At 40.6% G+C, this 27,713-nt stretch overlaps 1 protein-coding gene across 1 annotated transcript in view; it reads left to right on the plus strand.

The window, feature by feature from the left end:
- The window catches only part of LOC132427625 (probable ATP-dependent RNA helicase DDX60), a 78,766-nt gene extending 51,338 nt beyond the window's left edge, over positions 1–27,428 (plus strand). Inside the window, exons 26-37 of the mRNA XM_060015321.1 lie at positions 2,000–2,147; positions 3,465–3,617; positions 5,653–5,757; positions 7,322–7,522; positions 12,083–12,187; positions 13,014–13,155; positions 14,827–14,948; positions 20,301–20,448; positions 21,737–21,879; positions 24,002–24,153; positions 25,307–25,369; positions 27,220–27,428. Coding sequence (XP_059871304.1) covers positions 2,000–2,147; positions 3,465–3,617; positions 5,653–5,757; positions 7,322–7,522; positions 12,083–12,187; positions 13,014–13,155; positions 14,827–14,948; positions 20,301–20,448; positions 21,737–21,879; positions 24,002–24,153; positions 25,307–25,369; positions 27,220–27,319 — 1,582 coding nt within the window. The 3' untranslated portion in view covers positions 27,320–27,428. The remainder of the gene's footprint in view (positions 1–1,999; positions 2,148–3,464; positions 3,618–5,652; positions 5,758–7,321; positions 7,523–12,082; positions 12,188–13,013; positions 13,156–14,826; positions 14,949–20,300; positions 20,449–21,736; positions 21,880–24,001; positions 24,154–25,306; positions 25,370–27,219) is intronic.
- The last annotated feature ends 285 nt before the right edge of the window (positions 27,429–27,713 follow it).

Below are 27,713 nucleotides of genomic sequence, written 5' to 3' on the forward strand. Positions count from 1 at the left end.
CATCACCTCCTCGGAGCAGTCTCTCAGAGTTATCTGAGCTGCTGTCTCCTGGGCTTGAAGTCCTAAGAATGTCCACCGAATAGAACGTAATTCTCAACTTCTAGGTTGTGCATTTTCTTTCCGTCAGCATTTTCCTACCTCGTTCAGCACCATGATTACACTGAAGGTGTTGGGACCCTTGCCCTGGGCCCTGTGCTTCAGAGAACCCCAAGCCGGCCTCCCCGTCTGCAGCCATTCCCTTAAAATGAGGAGTTGGTGCAGCTCAGGAGACATCCCTCTGGAGCTCCCTCTCACCCTTGAGATTCCAGGTGGTTACGGAGCTTTATTTGTCGGGGTAGGAGGAGGTTGTATTTTATCTGAAAGTTTGGTACCTCAATTTAAAACTTAGAAATCCTTAGACAACAGTATGGGGGCCTCCGTTAGCCCTCTGCCTGTGCTGGTCCCGGCATTGCCCCTGGAGGTGAAGGGAATGTCCCAGGAAGTGAGTTGGTGGCGCGTCTACTGCTTGGTCTGTATTTCTCACCCCTGAAATGGAGTTAGATGGGACACTGGTTAGCACATATTCTCATATTAGGAGCTGTCTATGTGCAAAGGCGAGAGTGTCGACTGAAAAAAAAAAGCACAATCTAAAAGTTGAGAATTAGGTTTTATTTGCTGGACGTTCTAAGGACTTAAGCCCAGGACGCAGCCTCTCAGACAGCTCTGAGGGGCTGCTCCCAAGAGGTAAGCGGGGAGCCAGGATGTAGAGGAGTTTTTGCAACAAAGGCCAGGTAGTCGGAACATCGAAAGATGACTCTTAATTAAAGAAAACCAGACATCTCAAGTTAAGGAGTTTAGCACTTTTCAGTGAATGGGGAGATGCAAGAGTCTGGGCTCACTGAAATCATTCCTTTGATGTGCACCTCAGCGCTGGGGCCAGTGTCCTGTGCTTTCCCATCCTGAGTCCCCTCGGGGTGCACCACGGAGGCGGGCTGCAGAGGCTGCGGACTTGGCGGTGGGCAGCCCGTGGGTCTCCGTCCTGAGTCCCCTCAGGGCTCACCGTCGGGGTGACTGTAGTGGCTTGATGGCTGCAGCATCCTTTGTTCACTGATATGGCAGCAGCTTTACTCATTCACCAAAGACAAACCAAGAAAGGACGAGAGATGTGGGTGTCTGTGAAAGGCGGTTCCCATGGAGTGATGGATAATGCGCTTTGGTGACTGAGTCCAAGCTAGTGTTTGTGGGGCAGTGTCTTCGGCCAGATTCCCCGCAGAGATCTGAGATGGGACCTCATGGAAGTGATCTGTTGAAGGGGTGTGCTTGAGCGGGACCTGCAAGAAAGCGACGAAGCAACAGAGGGAAAGTGAGGAAGAGGCGTAAGGGTGTGGTGTTGCTGGAATATTGCTGACCCCGGCCAACCGGGAGGCCTGGGTGCACTGCAGGGTTGTGCCAGCGTGGGTCGAGGGGGCTGTTTCGTGTACCTCTTATCAGTCAGGTACTGGCTGGGGGCCACATTCCCAGTCCCAGGAGGTGTTGTAACCTTACAGGCATTTCTTGGGAGCTCTTGTCAGCAGAGGGCAATTCTGCAGGGGATGGTGTCGCCAAGAACCCTTGGCAACCAGACTCAGAGCTGCTGTAGCAGGAGGAGAGAAGAAGGAGAGAAGGAGCTGGCCTGCACTCGACCATGTGGAGCTGGGGGCACCTACCTTCCTCCAAGCCTGTGAAAGAGCAAATGCTCATCACTTTAGCACGGGACAGGGGGGTCATATTGGGAGAACTGGATTTGGCAAGAAGGATGCTTAGAGTAGGAGGAAGGGAGGGGAATATTCAGACACAATAGGGGACTTTTCTGATGAGGGGCCACCAGTTCCAGAGGCTTCCGAGGGAGAAGGTTGGTTCAGGGTGGTCTGGGGGTATGTAGTAGTGCATGTCTGGGTGATGAGGGGATCAAGGATGTCCCGGGCTTCCTATGGCGGCCAAACGTGGCCGTTCATTACTTAAAATTTGTTTTTATAAACAGAGATAAAAGAAGCCAGAAGAATCCCAGAAAAATGGATCAAAGACTAATCCTTGCAGCTGAACGTGCTAATCTCCTCAAGGTTTTTAAGAAGAACTTGGAGATCCCTCAGGACTGCACATATGCTGATCAGAAGGCCATAGATGCTGAGGTGAGCCCTTAGGATGGAGCAATGCTCCTGGAAATCATTTCACACTCCCGCTACTACTGCGCAGCTCCAGACGCTGCTGGGTGTGATACCTCAGTGCCGTCGCTTCCAGAATAGAAACCCTTGTGCGTGGCCTCTGTCTGTAAGCATGTTTGAAGAAGACAGGATTAGGTTTGTAGAAGATTTCTTGCTTGTTAATAGTTAACCCCTGGGGGTGGCTGCCCTTCCGTTATTTCTTCCTGCAATACTGTTTTTCACAGCCTGACTTCTACGCTCCGGTCTCACACGCCTCAACCGAATATTTCGGTACATGTGGTCCAATACACTTGAAATAATATATACACAGTTTCTCTAAAGCTCAGGATTTCTGTGTTATAGTCAAAACATGCCACCAAAAAGACATTGAAATATCTAAATGTGGTATGCCGTTTCTTCAAAATGTTTTATGGTGCAAATAATGCATGCGTTTGGTAGATGAATTTGAAAATACAAATTAGTAACAATAAAAGCCATGCCAACCGTGGGGAGTAATCACTGCCCTTCTGGATGAACCTTTCATGTCTTTGTGACCACACACACACGCATGCACACGCATACACGCACACGTACATGCACACACATACACACATAGGTGCATACAGGCATATGCATGTGCATTCTATTGTATACATTCTTTTGTAAATTTCACGGTTTCCTCCTTTTCAAGAACCATCATCATTTCGTGGGTCCTTGATATCCCATTGTGCAGTTGACTCTACATGGAGGGTATTTTGCTTTTGGATTTAGGGTTTGGGCTTTTTTCTTTTCTTCTCTCTTTCATAAGCAGTGTTTATTTTAACACATAAAACTCTGCATGCAAGTGGATTTCCTCCTTAGGGCAGGGATATTTTTAAGGCTATCTGTGACCAATTTACAGTGAGAAGGAAGCCTTCCCAGACCATGTAAGGTAAGGAACCTGCTCTGCTTGGAGAAATCCCTCTCCCCAGGGAGAACTCCTGGGGCTGATCTGACCTCCCTCAGGCTGGAGCGGCTACACTCACACCTCCTCTGGGGATTGTCTACTGCTTGGTCAGTGCTTCTCACCCCTGAAATGGGGTGAAACAGCGCGAGACATTCTGCTCCAAGACTTTGGAACATGTCTGATAGTTGCTGTTGTTCCCATAAAATGTTTTTTATATGTAGAGTTAATTTCAAATAATTGGCCTCATTTAGCTAAATTATTATATAGTGTGCCTGTTATTTTGATTTCACTATTTTAAATTCTGATTTAAATTAAAATTAGATAAGAGACGATCAAAATCCCTAAAACTCTTCTTTCAGACTTTGCAGAGGGTGTTTGGCCGAGTGAAATTCTCAAGGAAAGGCGCCGAACTGAAGGCTTTGGCAGCAAGAGGGATTGGATATCATCACAGCTCTTTGAGCGCCAAAGAAAAGCAGTTAGTTGAGATTCTTTTTAGGAAAGGATTTATTAGGGTAAGTAAAGTTCTTCATTTTATAACTTGAAACTCTGTCTATATGAAGCTGAGCACCATAACGAATGGAAAATAACCATTTTTTCCAATCTAATTATGTCTTTTTTTTTTTTAACGTCCCACGATACCACTGCATTTTCCATCTCATTTAGTTGAGGGAGGGGGTTTGAAATCTCTCATTCAGTTTATCTCTTTTTCTTGAGATTCAAGTATCCCTTAAACAAGTACTGTTCCAACTATTTCCAACTATGTTTGAAATACACCTGTGGCGATCTAGGAATAAACGCCCACTTTTCATTTATAATGTTCATGGCATTTTGTCAGCTGTTCATGTGATTTTGGCTGTAGATGTCTTTTCATGGGTGTGGAGGACATTCAGGGTAGCATTTCGATCAGATCTTTTCCCGGTGTACTAGGAGAAATAAGAACAAGGATGTACTGCTTCCCCGGGGCCAGCTGCACAGCTCGGCAGACTTTAGCGGTACCATCCTCATACTCTGTCCTGTCCCTGGTGGCGGACAGGAAGAAGGTTCCCTGAATCACTTGACACCCAGCCCTTGTTACGTATTTGGTGTGTCCCATAAAGATGTGAGGGGATCCTCTGGATACATTCACAAAGAGGGTTTATATGATTTCCTAGTTAATTTAGACGTTGAGTAATATTTTAAAATAGACCCTGACTTTTTCTAATTTGCCACATTAAGTTTTTGAATTATGTACATTATATTTGTGTGTGGTGGGGAGGGGAGAGATAGATTCTGTTACTCTAGGGAGTATCGTTTAATCTTAATAAATAAATCTTGAAGAAAATCTGACATCCTAATTTAAGGGTAATTCTGTAATCTGGAAAAAAACCCAAAATGTATCATTAACAACGTTGTTTAGCTTTTTTCTTAACTAATAACAAGTTATTTATTTATTTTAAAAGTCAATAACCAGAAACAAAATTTTTTACATGATTATGAATTGAGGTAAGGAGGCACGGCTATTTTGATCAGCATATCCTGGGTCTAAAATAGTATCTTAAATAGTAGTTGCTCAATTACCAGTAGCTTAGTAAATGGTTAACTAGATACCGCTAGGCAGAGTACTGTGGAAACAGAGATAGCTTTGTTATTGAGAACACATTTTTCGAAAGGTATTTATTCTAGTTATAGTATAAATTTAATGTTCTTTCTTTTCCCATTCATGTTCATATTGAAGAACTTTATAAAAATAGTTAATAAATGGTGTGTTTCATTTTGACAGAGTATCGATATCAGGTTCAGAATAATTAAAGAAAATTATTCCATATACTTCACCATTAACCTCAACTATGACTTTATGATAATCAATATAAATAGAAATAACAATTAGAAATACCCAGCATTATATGAAAAAAAATGAGTAAAAATAGATTATTTAAGAAACTGTAAAATTTTCCCTACTCCTTTTCTGGTCAGTTATTATGGCAATTCAGGGAAAAAGGTGAAACTTAATTTGCTCTATTACTTAGATAATTTATTTCCATAGAAATAATCTTCACAGATAAGTTATAGTGGGTGAGGCTGGCCACTGCCCATAAGTGGGTCTATAACAGTATTATTCCCTGTTGTGGGAGGTTCCCTTTCTAGTCATTTATTACAGAGTATTTCCTGAGCACCTGTCATGTGCCTGGTACTCTTTTTGGGGGGTGGGGTACACGATAGTGAAAGGGGCTTGGAGTCTGAGGCAGGACAGTAAACACACAGGTGATACACTTGAGGTGGTCATTAATGCCATGAGTAGGCATAATGAGGACGGGGCCATCATTTTGGATGTGGTGGTCCAGAAATTTCTATTTGACATTTGAGTGGAGGACTGAACAAACCAGATAACTGGATACGTGGGAGAAGAATATTCTGGGCAGAGCAGAGTGAGGGGCAAGGCCCTGAGCAGTGAAATATGACATAGCAAGAACGCCAACGTTCTAGATCTTGTAATTCAAGGCTTTCAGTCACTCCGTGGCATTCCACTGGAATGCTATTTTATGAAGTAACTGTTTATTCTCCTTCTAGGTGGTGACCGCTACGGGGACACTTGCTTTAGGAATCAACATGCCTTGTAAATCTGTGGTTTTTGCTCAAAACTCAGTCTATCTGGATGCTTTAAACTACAGACAGGTATTGTGATATGCAGAAACTCCCTACTGCATTGCTAAAATAGGCAATAAAAGAGTAAGAAAGGCGAGGCTTTGGTTTGCAAACGTGCTGCAATTCACGGGGACTTTCCTGCAAACCTGACAGTCACATTTAGCTGTGGTATAGGGCCGGTCACGGGCTTGGTGTTACGTGACCTTGGGTGAGATCTCTAACCTGCCTGGTCCTTCTTTGCTATCTCCAGAATAGGGATGATAAGAACGGTCCCATGGCATTTGCAAGAATTCAATGAAGTGATTTGTAGGGTAGACACACAGGTGCAAGGTGCTTGAGGACTCCCTCCTCATCCAGCCCCTTTGCCCCTGAGTTTACGCCCTGGGGTTCTCTTTCATGCTTCTCTTGTCTTTGCCCCTGCTGTGCACTGTACTACCAAGCCGACTTTGTTATTCTCCTCCAGTGGTTTTGATTTTGGCCTTGCAATTTCCATTTCCGCCGTCTTTCATCATACATTTTGAGCTTGTAGTCATTAAACAGTTTTCCTAATTTTCAGGTCTCCTGACTCCACTGTGTCCTGAACGCAGACGGTTTACCTGCTCAGGATCACTTGGTGAATATTTCTGCTACATCTGTCAGCCAACATTACAGGTTTTATCCAAGTGCCCCCCCACCCCACTTCCTCACAGAACACTTCCTTTCTATTCCCTGATGGGCCTTGTTCCTACCCAATACAACATCCTTAGTTTTTCCTCCATTTTACCAACCCCTGTCCTTTGGATTTCTCCTTCTGCTGCTGTTCTGGGCATGAACCCTCCCCCCATATCATCTTTGGGAAACTCTCATTTAGGGGTCTGGGGCCGGCGTCATGGATGGTGAACTTGGCAGTGGAAATGCCAAGGTTGGAGTCCTGGGTCTTTCACTTCTTGGTGTTTGCCTACAGTGACTTTCTTATTTCCCAAGCCCCAGTTACTCTACTGTAAAATGCAGACAATGATTACACTCTCCTCATAGGGTAGTGGTTGTAGGGTCTTTATAAAAAAGGTGTAAAGGACTTAGCACATTCTGAGCACTTACCGAAGGAGAACTAATGTAACTTCTGTAAAGAGTTTGTTCTTAACTTCCTTTGTACAAGTAGCGTTTCTGAATTTTATCTCACTCTTGCGTCTCAGTTTGTGCACAATTTTTATGGTGATTTGTCACTCAGCACACATGTGTGTAGGGGAGAGAGAGAAAAGGGACAAAGGAGGGGGGTGGGAAGGAAGAGAGGAAGACTTGTAAGTTCAGCTGTAAGTGAACTGGAAGCCAGGGTCTCGTCTTTTTTTCTTCTTGCTGTATATCAGTATACAAATATCTAGCACAGTTTGGGGACTGAAATAAGCACATCAGGATGACGAATGTCTCATTTTCACCTCTGTCTCAGCCACGGTGAATTTCCTGCCTGGCACCCAGTTGGATTTTAGTCTCAGTTCTGTAACGGTTGGACATCTTCACAGTGTACTTGCTCTAATGCAGTATAAAAGGCTCAGTTCTTATACTGTGATGGAGAAACTGTTCAGGAAAGATTTACTTTGTGCTTCTATTCTGTTTGCAGATGTCTGGACGGGCCGGACGACGAGGTCAAGACCTGGGGGGAGATGTGTATTTCTTTGGTATTCCACTCTCTAAAATCGAAAAGCTCATCAAATCCAACGTCCCTGAACTGAGAGGGCAGTTCCCTCTCAGCATCTCCCTGATCCTGAGACTCATGCTTCTGGCTTCCAAGGCAGATGACCCCGAGGACGCTAAGGCAAAGGTACTGTGGGATGGTTTCTGGGGCTGAGTCTCCATTACTGGCCGGGCTCGTTTTTACATCTGTAGTGATAGCTTCTTGGAGTCACCAGTCTTTAATGCTTGCTAGTGTCTTGGCTGGTAGAGAACTGGGGGTGGGTGGGGAGAGTAATAATTAGTTTTGTTGTCTCTGTCAATCATAGAATTTATGGCCAATGGGCATTTGGAGTTGCCCCCAGATTACTATTTTCACGTATGATAAACATTGCCCCATAGGAGTGAAGGGTGCTAGCTATGGATTTTAAAAGATCTGGGTTACAAAAAGATTTGTGTTTATGATTTTGTAATAAAAGAGTTTATTTTTCGTAAAAAAAGTAACCCAAGTTCATCAAAGAATATTTGGACAATGCAGAAAGTTGAAGGAAGAAAAAAAGTACCTACACCTAGTTTGACTCTCCAAAAACAGTCACATTCTCATTTTGCTATTTTTTTCAGTCATATTTCTAAGTGTAGGTGTGTATTTGGTTCCTTGCAAAGATATATTTATGTTTAGTTGGACTTAAGACTGTGGTTATAACCTTACCGTGAAGTTTTCTGCTGAGATAAATATTTTGAGTCTAATCCCACAATGAGAAATTTAAAATTCGTAATTAAATATTTGGTTTCATCCTTATGAAGATGCATTGTGAAAGGGACCCACTCCTCCCTGGGTTTGTATACTGATTCGCCTGCCCTCTAAATTGGATCCCGTTTGCCACGGTGAGGATTCTTCCAGGACTTTTGTGATGAGCAGCCTCTTGTCATGTTGTTGACGCTCCTACAGACCAGGTGCCTATCATTTTAGACCAAAACTTCCCCATGTTTGAGTTCTTATCTTTTACCTCTATACAGGAGAGAAGCATACGTCTTCTTGCAAACTTTTTAATTTTTTTCAAAAAGGTTTTCTGAGTCGCTGGTCTTCTTTGCCTTGGCCTGTGTGAGGAGCTCTCTCGGTAACCTTCACACATAAAAGACTCAAGTGTGGGCATAAATTTCTTGGAATATTCTTTTTACTTATCACATCAAGCTAGAATCACTTCACTGCCCTCTGGCATTTACTGTCATAGAGGAACAGACTCTTGAAATCTCTTCTAGAGGAACTGTGCTAATTCCTGTTTCCTTATAGTTTATTTCTTTCTGCCTATGTAATTATATGAGTATTTTAAAAAGTCTGTATATTTAAATTCTTTTCCCCAGGATTTTCTATCTTGTGTGTCTTTCCTTTTATGTTTTATTGATGTTTTAGTTATTACATGATGAAAACTTTCAGTCTTCATGCTCAGAAGTTTTTATCGCGGTAAAATACATGTAACATTAAATTTGCCATCTTAACTGGTTTTAAGTGTACAATTCAGTAGTGTTAAGAACCTTTGCATTGTGCAGGGCTCGGATCATTCTGGAACTAAGAAAAGATTTCTTAAGTTAGCTCTTTGATATTTGCTTCCGTTTTGATTTGTTCAGTTTCCAGAAAAAGTTACAACTTTTAAAATCAAAAGTCGTTTTCCTGTTCTCCGCTGTTGTTTTTCTTCATTATGAGAGAACACTTGAGTTTATCTCCTGCGTCTCTGATGCACTCTCTCAAGTTTCAGATCTTCTCCTTAGGGACACCGTGTGGATGTTCATTCTGCTGCTGGACTTGTTTCCCCGAGATTGTGCACTGCTTCGGATGTCACCCTTTCATATCATAATAATGTATTATTTTTTAAATGTCAATTTATATTGTCTATTTACCTTATGCGGTTGTGCCTTGTTTCATAAGAGGTCGTATCTTTTGGCCTCCATTGAGGATGCCAAAGAATTTTTCCAAAATACGTTTTTCTAAAAAAACCCATTTTCATAGGTCAGATTACTTTTGAGTAGAAGCCAGTGTTCTTGTGATGGTCTGTAAGTTTCTACAGAGCCTGGTCCCATGATCCCTTGTTGGACTCACCACGTCCTGCTCTCCTACACGAGCCCACTACCCGCTCCACTGACAGTAGGCACGTAACACTCCGAGGGGCACGGCTTTGCTGTTTCTGCTGCTTCCAGAACCTTCCCCCAGATGTGTGCACAGTCTCACTCTTCCATCTTGTTCAGTTTCTTGCTCTGCTGTTAGCCTGCTGCCACCACTCCTCCTGCGCTGTCGATGGACCCCCGTCTGCCGTGCCGACTGTGACCCCTGCTCATTTATACATAGCACACACCACGCCTTACACAGCTGCAAATCTCTGTCTCTGTCAATATCTACCATCTCTATCATGTTTATTTTCTCTATATTTCCCACTGGAATGTAAGCACCCTAGGCCAAAGTTGTTTTTTTGTCTTAATTCTTGGTACAGACACCCAATAAATAGTTGTAGCATGACTGAATAATTTTAGGAAGTTGGTCTATTTTCTTAAAAGAACTGATCTCTTGTGGGTTTGTCTATTCTCTCACTTTTGAAGGAAAGTACATCCCTTCAAATCTGGTGGTTTGCCAAGAAAGAGGGTGCATGATTTTTCTTCTGGTTTCACTGTCTGCTCACTTCAGTGCTGTTTAAATACCCTTTTAAATGTGAAGCTAGGTGAATAGCTTTTGGTCCAAACCTCAGCATTTAGCGTATTTTCAAATTTTGTAGCTTTCTGGACTGAAAGTTCATCTTCTGCCAATGTCACTGACAGACTGGTCCACAGATTGGTCCTGTGGAGGCCATTCGTCACCACGAACTGCAGTAGGCACCGCAGTCAGAACTCTTCCTGTCGTAATGAGACTTTAGTGACGTGGTCTGCATCTCCGGAGTTACAGTGAACCACCAGAGGTCGCTCACCCTCTACTACTCTGCTGTTTCCTGCCTGTTGCTCTAAATGTAGAGCCAGAGAGAGGAGAAGTTGTAGGAAAGGGCATTTTTGGCTCCCTGAAAACGTATCACCCCAAAGTAGAGGTGATGGATGGTACACCCCATCCCCTCCTTCCTTCTCCCTCCTTCCCTCCCTTTCCCTCTCCCTTCCTTCCTTCTCCCTCCCTCCCTCCCTGCCCCTCTCTCTTCCTTCCTTCCTTCTCCCTCCTTCCCTCCCTGCCCCTCTCCCTTCCTTCTCCCCCTTCCCTCCCTGCCCCTCTCCCTTCCTTCTCCCCGCTTCCCTCCCTGCCCCTCTCTCTCCCTTCCTTCCTTATCCCTCCCTCCCTCCCTGCCCCTCTCCCTTCCTTCCTTCCTCCCTCCTTCCCTCCCTCCCTGCCCCTCTCCCTTCCTCCCTCCTTCCCCCACTGCCCCTCTCTCTCCTTCCCCCACTGCCCCTCTCCCTTCCTTCCTTCTCCCCAGTTCCCTCCCTGTCCCTCTCCCTTCCTTCCTTCTCCCTCCTTCCCTCCCTGCCCCTCTCCCTTCCTTCCTTCTCCCTCCTTCCTCCACTGCCCCTTCCCTTCCTTCCTTCTCCCTCCTTCCTCCACTGCCCCTCTCCCTTCCTTCCTTCTCCCTCCTTCCCCCACTGCCCCTCTCCCTTCCTTCCTTCTCCCTCCTAGTCCCCTGGCCTTACATTGACTAGAGATTCTTCCCAGGTAGTATGAACTCTCAGGCCTAAAGGCAGCCACGTTTAATTTCGGTGATGTTGGGAAATTCTCCTTTTACTTGAACCTCATAAACGTTGTAGTGGGCAGTTGGAAGATATCTGAACTGTTACGTCGATGCTGTTTTACTATCTCAATATTTTTATTACCTTGACCTTAATCAACGTGATTCCATCGTTTTTGCAACGATACTGCAGGACATGGGATAATGTATCAATAATATCGTATTTTCTTCCAGAACAACCCAAGATTGTAAGCTCTTAAACTGGATCCACATGTATTACCAGATTAGTTGGCAACATGTTTCATTTCCAGTGATTCGGTTTTATATGTTCCGTTTTGTTAGGGGAAGGGCGTGCCATGTAAGAATATGGTAAAATGTGAAATCGCACTGAATCTTAGGTGGCTCTGGTATCTGTGGGTAAAATGGATATTAGTAATATATATTTGATTGTTTTATATTCTTTTATGAGCTGGTCAGTCGGATGTGGCCACAGGAGGAGACAGACGAGAGGCTCAGGGAAACAAAGTAGAAACTCAAGAGGTCCTAGAAATGCAGGCAGGGTGCACCATGCAGGGCTTCACGAGACCCCAGGATGGTCGGGAGGCAAGAGCCACGAGTGGAGGGAGAGGGCCCATGGGAAGGGCAAGGCATCTCAGAGTAAATAGTTTGGGACTGGGTAGTTGGAATCATTCGGGTGGGCTTGGTGGTCTCTATTTGCCTAGCACCTGGGGTGCTTTAGGACAGGGGAATATTGGCTTGGTGTGTGAGATTCAGGTAAGGCAGCAGGTGGGGCGTAAAGTCGGCATTGGTTGGTTTGTAGAGGAAAGCAAGCTTTGTCAAGTTGTTGTTACCTTTAGGAAGTAGCCCTGGGAGTATCAGTCTCTCCCCAGCCAGCAAGGTTTTTAAGATGCCAAAGCATCGTGATATGCAGGAAAAAATGTTAAATTCCAGTGCACCTCTCTTGTCATCCAGGAGTGTATTTCTCAGCAGGAGCACAGTGTGAATTAACATCCTCCTCTCCTCAGGCGCTGTCGGTGCTCAAGCACTCACTGATCTCCTTCAAGCAGCCCCGGGCACTGGAGATGCTGAAACTGTACTTTCTGTTCTCCGTGCAATTCCTGGTCAAGGAGGTAGGACCGTGTTTGCCTTTTTGTGAGATAGGATCGGTACCATCTCTGTTCCTCATCATCTTGAACTAATTCCAGTCTTTCCAAGGTTATAGCCAAGGATTCCTACTACTTACAGTTGATTTAATTATCAAAGTGGGCCAGGTAATGAGTACTAATCTCTCTTATGTTGGTATTGTGGACCGAAAAAAAAAAAAAGCACAACCTGAAAGTTGAGAATTATGTTTTATTCGGTGGACATTCTTAGGACTTCAAGCAGGACATAGCATCTCAAATAACCCTTGAGGGGCTGCTCCCAAGAGGCAAGGGAGGAGCTAGGATATATAGGGGTTTTTGCAATAAAGACCAGGTAGTCAGAACTTCAGAAGATGACTTCATTAAAGAAAGCCAGACATCTCAAGTTAAGGAATTTAGCGCTTTTCTGTGTATGGGAAGATGCAAGAGTCTGGGCTCACTGGAATCATTCCTTTGATGTGCACCTCAGCGCTCTGGGGCCAGTGTCCTGTGCTTTCCCATCCTGAGTGTCCTCAGGTGCACCATTGCGGGGGCTGCAGTGGCTGAGGGCTTGATGGTGGAGCAGCCTGTCTCCATCCTGAGCTCCCTCAATGGCAGGCATCCTGTCTCCATCCTGAGCTCCCTCAGGGCTCACCATCCAGGCTGCTGGAATGTGATGGCTTGATGGCTGCAACATCTTTTGCTTACTGTCATGGCAGCCATGTTTTAGTTCTCAGTATTAAGTACTGTTTTAAACTGGCACTTAATAAGCTGTCTATTAATTAAGGTATGTGGTTGAGTTGAGTCAAACTAATAAATTATGTCTGTTCTTTAGGGCTATTTAGATCAAGAAGGTAATCCTACAGGCTTTGCTGGACTTGTGTCACATTTGCATTATCACGAGCCTTCCAATCTTGTTTTCGTCAGTTTTCTTGTAAGAGGCCTTTTCCATAATCTCTGTCAGCCAACCAGGAAAGGTAAGCTTGACGTTTCATACGTATGGTCTAAAAACAGCAAAGATGCTATAGTGAAGCTAACACTTCAGGAAATCTTTTTTTTTCTACAAAGAAAATGCAAGTTAATATTTAGATAATTTGGAGATACCAAATTAGATAAAGTTTTATATACCTACTAATATAGATTACATAGGAGAAAGCCATATTTTGTGGCAACTATTTAAAAATAACAACTTCTTATTAACTTGAGAGATGCCTTGATTCCAGGATTCAGAAATATTAATATATGATTTTTTGGTAAATATTTTTCTAATTAAATGTAATATATGCTCATGATAGAAAAAGGGTATAGGAAACAATCATGTTAAAAAAATACTCACTGTTGATATTTGTGAATATTTTCCTCCAATCATATTTTCTTTGAATATAATCCTATAGTGTATTTAAATAGCTGATATCATATTAGTTGCATGATCTAGAAACTTGTTTTCCCCCAGATTTGCTTTTGTCAAATTGTGTACATTTTTTGTGAATTCCATTTGTAAAGCCCATCTAATGTTTCATTTAATGCAGTTTTTATAAAAGCCTTTGATTTTTATAACTAAACCATAGAGCTTTAAACTATGTCCCTAAAAGAAATATTTCTGTCTCTGTGCTTAAGTTCGTTGTAGTTCCTGATGCCTGGTGATTTTCTTGCCTTTCACAGCATAACTTCGCTTTATCTTCCATTGTTAACTGGCAGGAACACTCTGTTTTACACAATGTCACTAGGCTCTGAATGTGCATTGTTCTGTGAAACAAGGATCCTCAGGAAGTTCTGTCTCCCAGAAGCTCTGTAAGAGGAGAAATAATTTCAGGCAACAAGAAGTGCAGTTGTGTTTATTGCTCTGTGTGTGTGTGTGTGTGTGTGTGTGTGTGTGTGTGTGTGTGTAGGGAGGTGTGTGCGGTTATAAACATGGAGACAGAAGCTTTATGAGGTAGATAATATGGACGTTGCTATTTTGTACATGAGGAAACAGAGAAGTTAGACAAATTGCCATGGTCACAAAACCTAAATATTGTAAGTCTTGAGCCAAGATTCGAATATGAGCAAGTTATTAAAGGTGGCACTTTTTAACACGACCATGTAACAGTCACGTGCTGTGGAGGATGGGAGTGAGTCAGGTTGATGGGATATATATATATATAGTTGGAGTATAGTTGCTTTACCATGTTGTGTTGGGGTTGACAGTATATTAACATGAATGGCGGGGAGGGGAGGGGAGGGGGCTGGGGGGTTATTTGTGGGTTAGTTTTGGAAACCCTTATGTGCTTGGCCGAGGAGATTGGATTTTGTTTATGAGGCATTGAGATGCGATCAGAGGCTTTTGAGGAGGTGAGGTCATGATCATTAAATGCTTAAGAAAACCAATCATAGACTAAAGAGGAAGGTCCCAGGTAAGGGGACAAGGGTCTTTGGTTGGAGTTACAAGAGTCTGAAGTAGAGGGGGAGCGGCAAGAAGGAAAAAGGAGGCACAGGTGTAAAACTGCCAGCAGAGATAGTCGTTCCCTAGTCGCTACACTTGTTACAAATTTCTAGTCTCCATGAAATAACATGCAATATAACATTCAATTTGTATTGTTCAGTTGAAACATTAAAAATGGGATTAATGCACTTGTTATGTTTATGACAAGATATTTTATTTTGTATAGGCTCGAAACATTTTTCTCAAGATGTTATGGAAAAGCTAGTGTTAGTATTGGCAAATCTGTTTGGCAGAAAATATCTTCCAGCAAAGTTCCAAGATGCTACGCTCAAGTTTTATCAATCCAAGGTAAAATTTATGATTCTGATAACATTAAATAATAAAGATAATTTAACAGATCCTACCGTAAATGATTCCACAGCAGAATTTTGTTAATATAGAGTTCATTTGTTTTATAGAAATAATTTCTTCTTCTGTAATCAGTGTTATATTTAATCTGTAATTCACATGTCTCCTCTGTAAATCTATCAAAAGATTAAATGCCTTGAGGAAAAATGGGATAAAAAGTTCTGCTCATGTTTTCTGTTGGATTGTATAAACGTGTAGCAATCAGTGGCTAAAGAAAAAAATGTACGTAATTATACATTAAATGAACTAATAGTTCCCATCATTGAATCTCTAGTTCTTTTAGCATCTTTTTACCTTGCAGTAGGTCTATGGACAGGAAGCGTATACTGTAAACTATAATGTTCTCACTGAAAAAATATTAAAATAGTCATCTAAGAAATCATCCCTTGACACACAGACTGTTGTCCGATTTTATTTGCAATGAGTTCTTTGATCATGATTCCCTGTCATTAAATCAGCATCAAATATTATTACTAATGTATTTCACTAGAATCTGAGAAAGTGGGAAGGGCTGGTTATTATACCAGATAACCTTGGTAAAGGTGACAAAGAAGAACAAAAAGAGAAGAGTTCATCTATATTGTCTAACATCACAATGTTAAGTTACCATTCTTAGCCCTCACAGAGTGTTCTCTAGACCAGTGAAAACAATTTTAGTCACTGACTTTTCATCTTCATATCTTTTTCATCACATGTACATTCTTGGACTATTATTTGTTTTGGTTAAATAAACTTATTTTTCTTACAAAAGACAAGTCAGTATCTCTGTTCTTACACAGATGGTTATGATAGAAAAAAGTACAATAAAAAAAGATTTTGAGTGGAGGCCTCCTATTTCTCTCTCTTTTTTCCTTTAAAGATTATTAGAAATTTGAGCACTTCCAGGTGGGACATGCTAGGTGGCCATCACTCCTGTTGCAACAGAGAGCTGTGGAAGGGATGAGGATTATATTGACTAAAATTATAAAATGGCAAGAACTTATCCAAGGTGTGATTGGACTCTCCAACCATGATTTTTCTCTCAAAGAACTTGTTGATTCTGGACGAGGTTGAAAGTTGTACTTAGCATATCCAGAGAGCCTCTCCTATGAGATAAAAAACACAACACAGCAATAAAGCTTTTAGTGATTCCATGGGGCTGGAGTGACAGACTAGACACTTGAGAGAGTGTTAACTCAGGACATTCACTGGGTCATATCTGCATGAAATGTCAGGGTGTTACACCAAATTTCTTGCAGTCTTGTAGCATTTACTAAATAAAAACCCACTAGAGGGAAGAGTTTGAATGTATTCATAGGCTTATATTACCCTCAAGGCATTTTTAAAGCCATCTAGGGCTGGAAGATATAAATGTAGGTTGTGAAGCTCTACAGGAATGACGTGGATCTTTGGGAATCTTTTAGGGCTGAGAAGACTGAGACCCACCAGCCTCATACTCAAAACCCAAGAGGGCTTAAGAGCAGAGATGCACCAGATGTAGACTGAGACTTACTAAAACTGGAAAACAGTATCAATCCACTTCAATCTCTACTTAGACTGAGGTGATCACATCTTCACTCACTTGGCCAAACACAAAATTGGGGAGCTCACTGCAGTGGAAGATAACATTGTTTGAAGTCTATCAGGTCCTTTTACAAACACTTCTGGTGAAAGAAAAATAAAACCTAAAAAAGTGAGTAAGCGAGAACATATGACCAATTAGCAGGAATGAAAGCAGGCAATAATAATCAACACGAAGATGATTCAGATATTGAAGTTAGAATATAAGGACTGCTCAAGAAAATGGGGGAAGAGATAGAATTGATGAAAGGATGGAGACTTTCACTAGATAATTACAAAATTGACGAGAATAGAGAATTTCACCAGGTAATTAATTGGACTGTCCAGAATTGAAAAATGTACTGTCTGATCAGAATATACATATCAGAAGTCAAAATCAGTGAGTTGACTGATAGCTCAATAAAAGGTATCTGACTTGTAGCACAGGGAGAAAAAAATGAAAATAAAAACAATAGCATATGAGAATGTGGATGACATTCAAAAGGTTTAATGTAATATAATGGCAATCCCAGAAGAAGAGGAGGGAGAAGAATGGCCGGAGGGTATTCAAAAATAATAGCTGGGAATTTTCCCAAGCTGATGAAAGACAGCACTCCATAGTTTCAAAAGATTAGTCAACTTCAAGAAGGATAAAGAAACATTAAACTAAAACTACTGAAAATCAAAAACAAAGAGAAAAACACAAATCAGCTAGAGCCGAAATAGACATTTCCTTGAAAAAAGCAATAATAAGATGGATAGCTGACTTTCTGACCAAAATAATGGAAGGTAGAAGAAAATGGGAATATAATTTTCACTCCACTCTGTTTATTTTTATGCATGAATGTGTACAGATACTGAGCGTATGTTTTAAACATAAGTTAAAACAGGGTAAATATATTGTGATTGGTTTCATGACATAGCAAGAGGATATGCATACCTTATTTTAAAAGTTTTTTTGAGGTATAAGTGATATATAAAAATTGCATACGTTTAATATACACATGTTAATGCGTTTGGACGTATGCATACACCTGTGATATCATTGCCACAACAAAGGCACTAAACATATCCGCCATGGCCAAAATATTTCTTCTGGTTTTATTTATTTAGTTAGTTAGGAATACTTACCATGAGATTTATCCTCTTAATGTAGTTTAAAGTACACAGTACTGTATCGTTAACATAGGTACTATGTTGTAGAGAAGATCTACAGAAATTATTTAGCCTGCATAACAATAATTTATATTCAATGAAAAACAATTCCCTATTTCCACCTCCACCCAGCCCCTGACAATATTCTCTGCTTCTATGAGTATGACTGTTTTAGGTCCCCCATGTAAGTGGAATCATGCAGTGTTTGTCCTTCTGTGAGGCTTATTTTACTTAACATAATGTCCTCTAGGTACATCCATGTTGATCTCCTTTTTTAAGAATGAATAATATCCCACTGTATGTATGCAGCACACTTTCTTATCGATTCATCTTGCTGATACACACTTGGGTTGTTTGTATGTCTTGCCTGTTGTGAATAATGTTTCAGTGAACGTGGATGTACAGGTATCTCTTCAACATCCTGATTGCAACCCTTTTGGATATATACCCAGATGTGGAATTGCTGGATCATATGATAGTTCTATTCTTAATTTTTTTAAAGAAAACTTTGTATGTTTTTCATAGTGGCTGCACCAATTTACATTCCCACCAACAGTGTACAAGGTTCGAATTTTTCTACGTTTAAAATTTTTCTTCAACCCTTATAATCTTGTTTTTTTTGATGATAGCCATTCTGACAGGTATGAGGTGCTATCTCATTGTGGTTTTGATCTGCATTTCCCTGATGATTAGTGATGCCGAGCAACTTTTAATATACATGATAGCAGTTTGTATGCCTTCTTTGAAGAAATGTCTTTTCAAGTCCTTTGCCCGTTTTTCTTTTGTTTTTGTGTTTTTGTTTGTTTGTTTTGCTATGGAGTTGTACTAGATTCTTATGTATTTTGGATATTATCCCTTATCAGATGGTTGGTTTAGAAATATTTTCTCCCATTCCAGAAATGCCTTTTCACTCTGTTGATTATTTCTTTTGCTGTGCGGAAGGTTTTTAGTTTGATGTAGTCCCACTTGTTTATTTTCACTTGTGTTGCCTATACTTTTGATGTTACATTAAAAAATCATGGCCAAGACCAATGTCGCTATATTTTCTTTTATTAATTTTACAGTTTTAGGTCTTACATTTAAGTCTTTAAACCGTTTTGAGTTTATTTTTATGTATAGCATATGGTAGGGGTCCAATTTCAATCTTTTACATGTATATATCATTTTGCCAATACCATTTTTGAAAAGACTATCCTTTCTCTATTGTGTGTTATTGGTACCTTTGTCAGATATATGCTGGTAATATATATATGTGAAATATGTTTCTGGACCAGAAACACCGTAATTGCCTTAAAATTGAACAAACTCGTTTCATTTCTAAATACACATAAGACAAAAAATAAATAAAATGGAAATTATCAAATATTTTAGTTAAATGATAATGAACAGTACATACAAATATAAGATGTGATTTATGCAATGATTAGAGGGACATTTATAGCCTTTATAACCACATCTTAGAAAAGAAGACAGGCTGAGAAAAAAATCAGTGATTTGACTTTTCAGCTTAAGGGGTTAGGAGAAAACAAAACAAAGCAAAATAAATAAAACAGAGTATCTAACCTAAGGGAAATACAAGAAAAAGAGTAATAAAATGAGAACAGAAATAAAGTAAATTGAGAACAATTGTAAAAAAAGGGAAATCAGCAAGGCCTAAGTTGCTTCTTTGTTAAGATTTATAATAAAAGTGATGAATACACAGCAAGACTCATTGACAAAGAAGGGAGAGAAAGCACAAATTACAATTATCAGGAAAGAAAATGAGACATTATTACAGATCTTATGTAGTACATCAAATGGAAAAAAACATTTGACTATTTGGACAAAATGGGCAAATTCCTAGAAAATGCAACTTTCTAAAACTAACGAAGGACTATATGAATAATTTCGTATCTGATAGCCATTAAAGAAATGTAACCAATTATTTTTTTTAAATTTCCCATTTAAAAAAACCCAGGTTCAGATGGCTTCAGTGGTGAACTTTTTTAAACATTTAAAGAATAACAGCAAATTTTCACAAACTCTTCTAGAGAATATAAAAAGAGGGAGCAAAACTTAAACTTAATATCAAAACTTGACAAGGACATTATAAAAAATTAGAGATGTATCTCTTATGAAAATATAGATAGAAGAATAATTAACAAAATATTAGAAGAATGAATCCAGTGGGGCTTTAAAGACCCTCACAATTGAGTGAGGTTTATTCCAGGCACAAAGGGGACTTTATATTGTTGCTTGCTTTCCAAACATGTCACTAGATTCTTTGAAATATTCACAAGTCTAATGTCATTTGAGGGCATACTTCTATTTAAAAGAGTTTTGATTAAGTAGCATGAAAGCAGATTTTTAAGAGCAAAGGTATTGGCTTTGATAACACAAATAGGAATAAAAAATGAATTTCACCTGAATTTCATAGATGAAAGAATGGAACAGTTACATTACTGAATAGATAGATAACTATAGAATTATATTACATTGTTCTTTGCAGTTCTTCTAAACTTTCAGTTTTCAAGGATGGTACGTAGATCTCTCTGAAAAATATTTGGCCTCCAGTTTTTTGTTTTTGTTTTTGTTTTGATGACCTCCTTGATGATTTAGGTGTTTCTGGAGGATCTCCCTGAGGACTTCAAGGCCGCTCTAGATGAGTATAACACAAACGTGACAAAGGACTTTGCCTCTTTCCTACTGATTGTTTCCAAACTGGCTGATATGAAACAAGAACATCAGCTCCCATTGTCAAAAATAGGTAAGTGTATCTTAGCTCCATTGTGGGACAGTTTAAAAAATAAATAATCTTGCCATAAGTATATTTTATCCCATAAGAAGAGTAGAGCCCGGGAAAGATCAGTCTGCCTTAGAATAAGGGGATCCTTTCTGCTCTCTCAAGGAAGGCGGTATGATTATTAGAATTAAGTAAAGGACAGTGGAGAATGACATTGAATAGAGTCATTTATAAACCATCTTGATTAAAGGTTGGGTTTGGGACAAGCCTGGAAAATGGAGTAAGGACACCTATGAGATGAGGAGAAACAAGAAGCGATTCTGTCACTTTTTCCTTGAGAGGAGCTGTGCATGGTGGTCATGAGCATAAACTCTCTGCATTATGACCTGAGTCCAAGCTGTGGCTCTGCTACTTGTTAGCAGTGGAACTTTGAGCAGGGGACTCCATATTCCTGCCTCGATTTTCTCAACAGATAAATAAGGAGGATAACATTATCCACCTAGTTTGGGTGAGCTTTAAATAGTTAAGCCAATGTCTGTAACTTATCTCCAAACAGCACGTAGCACGTAGTCAACACTCCTGATCTTTGCTGTTACTTTTCATGAGATATTGGCTGGAAATCTTCCGGGAGAAACTAAACTGGAAACGGTGACAGGGATACAGGGAAAGGGGTGAGCTCTGGGTAGCCATTTCCTGGTTTGGTAACATCCTCAGCTGGAAGAAGTCAGGGAGGAGGACCGTGTAGCTTTCTGGACAGTGTGAAAGCAGGAAGTAGACAGTGGCAGAGGGTGTGGCGAGCATCCAGAGGAGGAAGAAAAGGAACGGGAAGGTTCGGCCTCAGTCACAAACGAGAGCCGACTGTGAACGCACCCTCCGGTGCTTTACAAAGGGAGGAATGGAAAACATACTTCTTCTCATACGCCATTTCCAAACCTGCTGATGGTGGCTGCTTGAATCAGCCTGTCTAGAAGGATTCTGCAGCCAAGTCTGAGTTCGGTGGGAAAAAGGACCAAGGTAATAACAACGATTCTGGGCTAAAAGAGGATACCATTTAAATTTAGTCTTTTATGACCTGTTGATCAAAGCAACTAAAATATAATACAAAATTTTATACCGTTGATAATAGTATTAATAACTAACATTTATTGAATGTATTCTATGCCAGGATGTGCTGCTTACTGTATGTGATCAGTCTTATTCAGTCTTCATTACAGTGTTGGTCCCCTTGGCCTCCTGGTCTAGAGCAGGTGTGTAAGGCTTGGCAGTCTGGCTTAATCTTCAAAGCTGATTTGTGCCCACCTCTTATGGCCAGATTTCTCAGGTCAAGAGTGTGAAGACTCACAACTTGTGTCTCACTTGATGAGCTGCAGGGAAGGAAGAATAGCCATTTCTCCGTTTGCCTGTCTCTCTGGGAACTCTGACGGCAGTTTGCTTCATCTAGAAACTTCAGACCATGTAAGTGGAAAAGGAGGCTTGTAAGTAAAATGTCATTGAGAAAGAATTGGATTTATGCTTCCGGGCAGCTTAGCAAGGGCTTCAGATTCCCCAGATTGAATAGAGTTGCAGGTGTGTCGACAGAAATACCCAGGAAAAGGTGCTCTGGAGGCCAGTTTGTCACCCTGGCCTGAGGAACCCTGTTTCATTATACAGAAATCCAGGATCACCACTTTTCTGGAGATCGGCAGAGGTTTGCTGTGAAAAGAGCACATAAAACTATCTTCAGGCTTTCCCAGTATTGCTGTAGACGCTGTAAATCCCATATATTCTGGATCGGTGGTGTCAGAAATGAAGTATAGAGAACTAGATACATTTCAGATATGCTGGATAACCCATTTGAATGTTGGAATAAACTTGTGGCAATTTAAGTGTAGTTGATTTACAATGTTGTGTTAATTTCTTGTGTATAGCAAAGTGATTCAGGTACACACACACACACACACACACATATATGCTTTTTCATATTCTTTTCCATTATGGTTCCTCACAGAATACTGAATATATTTCCCTGTGCCATACAGTAGGTCCTTGCTGTTTATCCATTCTCTATATAATAGTTTGCATCTACTAATCCCAAACTCCCAAACCATCCCTCCTCTACCCCCTCCTCCCCTTTGGCAACAAGTCTGTTCTCTATGACTGTGTGTCTGTTTCTGTTTCATAGAGAGGTTCATTTGTGTCATATTTTAGATTCCACATATAAGTGATATCATCCGGTATTTGTCTTTCTCTTTCTGACTTTGCTTAATATGATAATCTCTAGGTCCATCTGTGTAGCTGCAAATTACATTATTTTATTCTTTTTTTTATGGCTGAGTGGTATTCCATTGTGTATATGTACCACATTTCCTTTATCCAGTCATCTGTTGATGGACATTGAAGTTGCTTCCATGCCTTCGCTATTGTAAATAGTGCTGCTGTGAACGCTGGGGTGCATGTATCTTTTCGAATCATGGTTTTTGTCTTTTCTGGATATATGCCCAGGAGTGGGATCACTGGATCATATGGTACCTCTATTTTTAGTTTTTTGAGAAACCTCCACCCTGTTTTCAAAGAATTTTGAAAAACTGTATAGACCCTTGTGCATTTTAAATGGACGCATATATTTTTATCATATATTTAAATAGTTTCTAATGATATAGATTGCATTTTCAGATAAGTGTTGATATGTTAAAATAGAACCGTTTTATCATCCTTTTAAATGTATAAAATGGAATATAAATACTAAAGTGTTCTAACGCCCATAACTGGCAAGTTAAAAACAGTCAAGAATAACATTTTTAATGCTTTAAATTTTGATGCAGTTCTTTTCCTCTTGTGTTTAGACTCTGCATCCCCGCACATAATTTTACCTTACTTATCCACCAATTCCCCTTGATTGCAAATCTTCCAGACTTTCGGGGTCAAAGCGATTTTCTGGATCATAACGGAATAAGAATATTCTAAGGACTTTGAATAATAATAACTTTCTGAGCTACTCCCCAGTCATTTTAGAAAGTAGCTGTACCAGTGTGCACTCTCACTGGCCCTGCACTAGAGTTCCTGTTGACCCCATAGAGTTTTCAGAAAATCAGCAGACATGAAAAACTACTGATGTGCATTCTTCCTTTTCTTATTTTCCTTTTTCTTTCCCCTCCATCTTCCTCTCCTTCCCTTTTGTTCCAGTAATTGGGATCCAAAGATTGTCAGAGTTACTCAGTTTAAGCCTTCTTTCCAGACATGCAAGGCACCAGCTCCCTGACACTGTGTACAAAGGTATTTCCTGCACCAATTAGGATACTGATAAAATTTTAAGTTAGCTTTTCTTTCCTAGTGAGCCTTGCTATATTCTAGTGGACGGGTAGTTAAAATTTTTATTGTACGTTATGAGGCAGTGATGTTCATCGGTGGAGCCAGGCCATCCTACTGTCCTACTTGGGACAGCACTACCTCAGTGTGGATGAGAGACACCCTCTTCCTTCACTGTGAAGAGTGTGCTTTCAACATGTTGATTCTAGGAAGGAACTATGAAGCACAATGTAGAAATCATAAACTTTCTTTACACATAACTAGTAAATTAAGGAGAGCTCTATTTCTTCAGGTCACTCTGCGCACCATTGGCATTGATAGCACTCGGGCTCCTGTGCTGTGGCCACAGGAATTTGATCACCAAGGAAGAAGAATGCAGCTCAATGCTTATGCGCTCGATTTCTATAAACACGGTTCCTTGACAGGATTGGTCCAGGACAACAGGTGTGTTTTATCTGTCTCCGTCTCCATCTCCCTCCCCAGCCATCCCCAGAATCCCTGTCATCCCCAGCATCCCCATCTCTACCTCTACCTCTCTCTATCCTTTTCACCTCTACCTCTCTCTGTCATTTCCACCTCTGCCTCTACCTCTAGTTCTATTTCTATATCCGTCTTCATCTGCATCTTTACATCTAATAAATGAATGTAATGAATATTAGGCAAACACCTTCTTATAATTTCAAGTATAGGTTAATCATGCGAAACATACTGAAATTTTTTCTTACAGACTAAGGGCAAGAGAAAATACATTTGGTGGTATTGTTGTTCGTGTTTGACCAGCAAAATCTTGAGACTTAGGCTGACTCACTTGACATAAAGATTTACACTACAGTTACCAATATTTGCACATGTTCACAGATGTTTTTTATTTAGTACTATTTATTGATTATTATATATTTAAAAATGGATAACAATAACAAATAATGCCATGCTCTGCATCGTCTGACAGATGTATATGAAAAGAATATAATTCACACATCTGAGGACTGAGACTATGAGAGTTGTTTTAACTCCTTGGCAGGGAAACCATTTTCCAAAACAGTGTGCAGAGATTTACTGGGAATGGAGAAATTGGCCCAGTCACTGAGCACATGGACGTGTGTGTGGGTGTGTTGGGGGAGGAGAATTCTGTCACACCATCGGGAATTCAGTGTGCATTTTAAATACATTTTGAACAATCTTTAGTGAATTCAAGTATTTAAAACTTCTGACCCTCTTGAGAAACACTGATCATTTTTGACAGTGGGACTCATTATTGTGAATAAAGTAGTTGTGATACCAGTGAGTAATTCACTTGGCCTTCTCTTTGACTCTCTGGTCCCATCCACGCTCCTGATCTTGACTTTGTGGCTTGGGTTTCTCCTAGAAGGTCAGCCTCCCATGTTCATTGATTATCTCTGGTTGTGAACTTGTGACTGGAGTTCATAATTGTCATTCTCACAGATTAAATCATCTGGGAGTCTTTGGTAGAAATGATTTTAGTAAATACATCTTGACAGACAAAAGCAATCCATTAATGACCAATCCAACATTTCAATATGAAATAAATTCTTCAATGTTTTTATACCATTAATTTTCAAAATGTTGTTTTGTTTAGGATACATGAAGGAGCTGCTTATCAGTTGTTGAAAGATTTTTCCCTCACCATTAAATCTATCAGGTATGTTATACATTTTAAATAGTGATTTCATATTTTCTAATAATTTAATGATAATTTGAAAAATGTTGAGCTCATACTTAAAGGTGCCCCTGAGCCTCTTAGGTGCGAAGCATTTCAATTCCCCTGTGACTTTGCAGACCTTCTCCTCAACTGTTGCATTGTTTGTATAATAGAACTAATTCCAAAATCCATGAACCTTCACCTAGACCAGAGCCTCAGCCCAGGCACTTTAGACCAACAGGCAGCAGTATCCCAAAGCTTCAAGAATCCCTAGACCCTCATGTTCTCAGTTTCCACAACCAAGGTTTCCATTTTAGTTAATGATACATAAAAACATAGGCGGGAGGATGAGATCTGGGGACTGAGAACAAAAACCAGTGAGTTAGATGGTATGCGTCACATTATATCTCTTGAATATTGTTCAGGAGAAATGTCCAGGAGTCACAATTGTGAGTCTGTAACTAGGAGGAAATTCAGTATTGTGGGTACAGAGCTGGTCATTCTTTGCGGTAGGTCAATGAAAACACCAGGGGAAAACTGGATCTCTAGTGGAATCAAGGCAGGTACAGATTACAAAAGGCTGATGAAAGGTCAGGTCCTGACTGTTCCCATTCCTTGATGAGCCCAGCTGCACTGTCCATTCTTGGATTTCCTCTCTCCATTCTCGTCACCTGTGTATCAGTTCCTTATTGCTGCTGTAACAAATGACCACAAACATAGTGTTTAAACCAACACATCTTTAGTGTCTTACAGTTCTGGAGGTCAGAGGTTCAAAATGGGTCTCACTGGGCTGAAATCAAGGTGTTGTCAAGGCTGCATTCCTTTCTGGAGCCTCTGGGACAATCTATTTGATTGTCCTTTCCAGCTTATAGATGCTTTGATTTTGGCCCCTTCTGTCTTCAAAGCCAGCATTGGGAGGCAGATTCTTATATCAGGTCACTCTGACATTCACTCTCTCCTGCCCCCTGTCTTCCACTTAGAATGACCTTTGTGACAACAGTGGGCCACCCAGATATCCAGGTTAATTTCCCCACCTCAAGGTCAGCCAATTAGCAACTTCAATTCCATTTACAGCCTTAATTCTCCTTTGCTATGTAACCTAAGGATTTATAAATTTCTAGGGATTAGGACATGGATGTCTTTGTGGGCCATTATTTTGTTTATCACACCCTGTTTTCTTAATTTTCTCATACATCTAGGTAAAGGGAGGATTGTTTTGCTTTTTGTAGAGGTAGTTGCCTGTGGGTTTAAGTATATACTGAAAAAAAAACCCCACAAAATGACTCCGTAAAAAAAAAATGTGGGGAAAAAGAAGGAGATTTGTGTTGCTATTATTGAAGGGAGGAGGGATCTGGTTACATGGGACTTGGTGGCCATTAAAATCCTCTTGGGGGCTTCCCTGGTGGCGCAGTGGTTGAGAGTCCACCTGCCAATGCAGGGGACACGGGTTCGCACCCCGGTCTGGGAAGATCCCACATGCCGCGGAGCGGCTGGGCCCATGAGCCATGGCCGCTGAGCCTGCGCGTCTGGAGCCTGTGCTCTGCAACGGGAGAGGCCACAGCGGTGAGAGGCCTGTGTACTGCAAAAAAAGAAAACAACAACAAAAATCCTCTTGGTAAAATACAGGGAGGGGAGCTGCATGGTGATTGTGTTGATTGATTGATTCGTTGACAGGATTTTTTTTGTTTTTTAGATAAATATGTTCCTTATGATTCTTTTCCTCATTTTGCTCACATTTCATCATCTAGTGGGATTTACTTAGTTCTACCTCCCTGGGGAAAGCCCTTCTTATGATACCGACTCTCAGTAGAATGGGTGAGTTTTATGTGTATCTATATTTCCATTTACAGTGTTTCTTTGCGTGAACTATGTGAAAATGAAGAGGACAACGTGGTCTTAGCATTTGAACAACTGAGTGAAACCTTTAATGAAAAATTTAAGAACATTTGAAAATGAAGTCTATCCAAACCAATTAAAAGATTGCCTTGGGCATTTTAAAAGTCATATTTTATGATTCTCATGCTTTTTGTTGGGAATACATATTTGATGAAGTAGAAAGGGAAGCAGTTTGGAGTCAGGGTTCTGATCAAACTTGCCCTGCTCTCCTGTGGGCATCCTTGGATGAATCACTTAGTATCTCTAAACCTTGGCTTCTTTGTATCGTTTAGTAACAATGGTTATGTCTCAGCTAGTCTGTAGATTGATTGAGAAATGCAAGGATTTTTATGAGATTGAAGAACAATGTTTGCTCTGTGAGGCCTAATCAAATATTACATTCTCAACAATTTTCTCCTCAATGTTATAATTTGTAAAAAGTCTATTAAGGCTAGAATAAACGATTACA

Source organism: Delphinus delphis, chromosome 6 (assembly GCF_949987515.2).
Source record: "Delphinus delphis chromosome 6, mDelDel1.2, whole genome shotgun sequence".
Taxonomy (NCBI): Eukaryota; Metazoa; Chordata; class Mammalia; order Artiodactyla; family Delphinidae; genus Delphinus; species Delphinus delphis.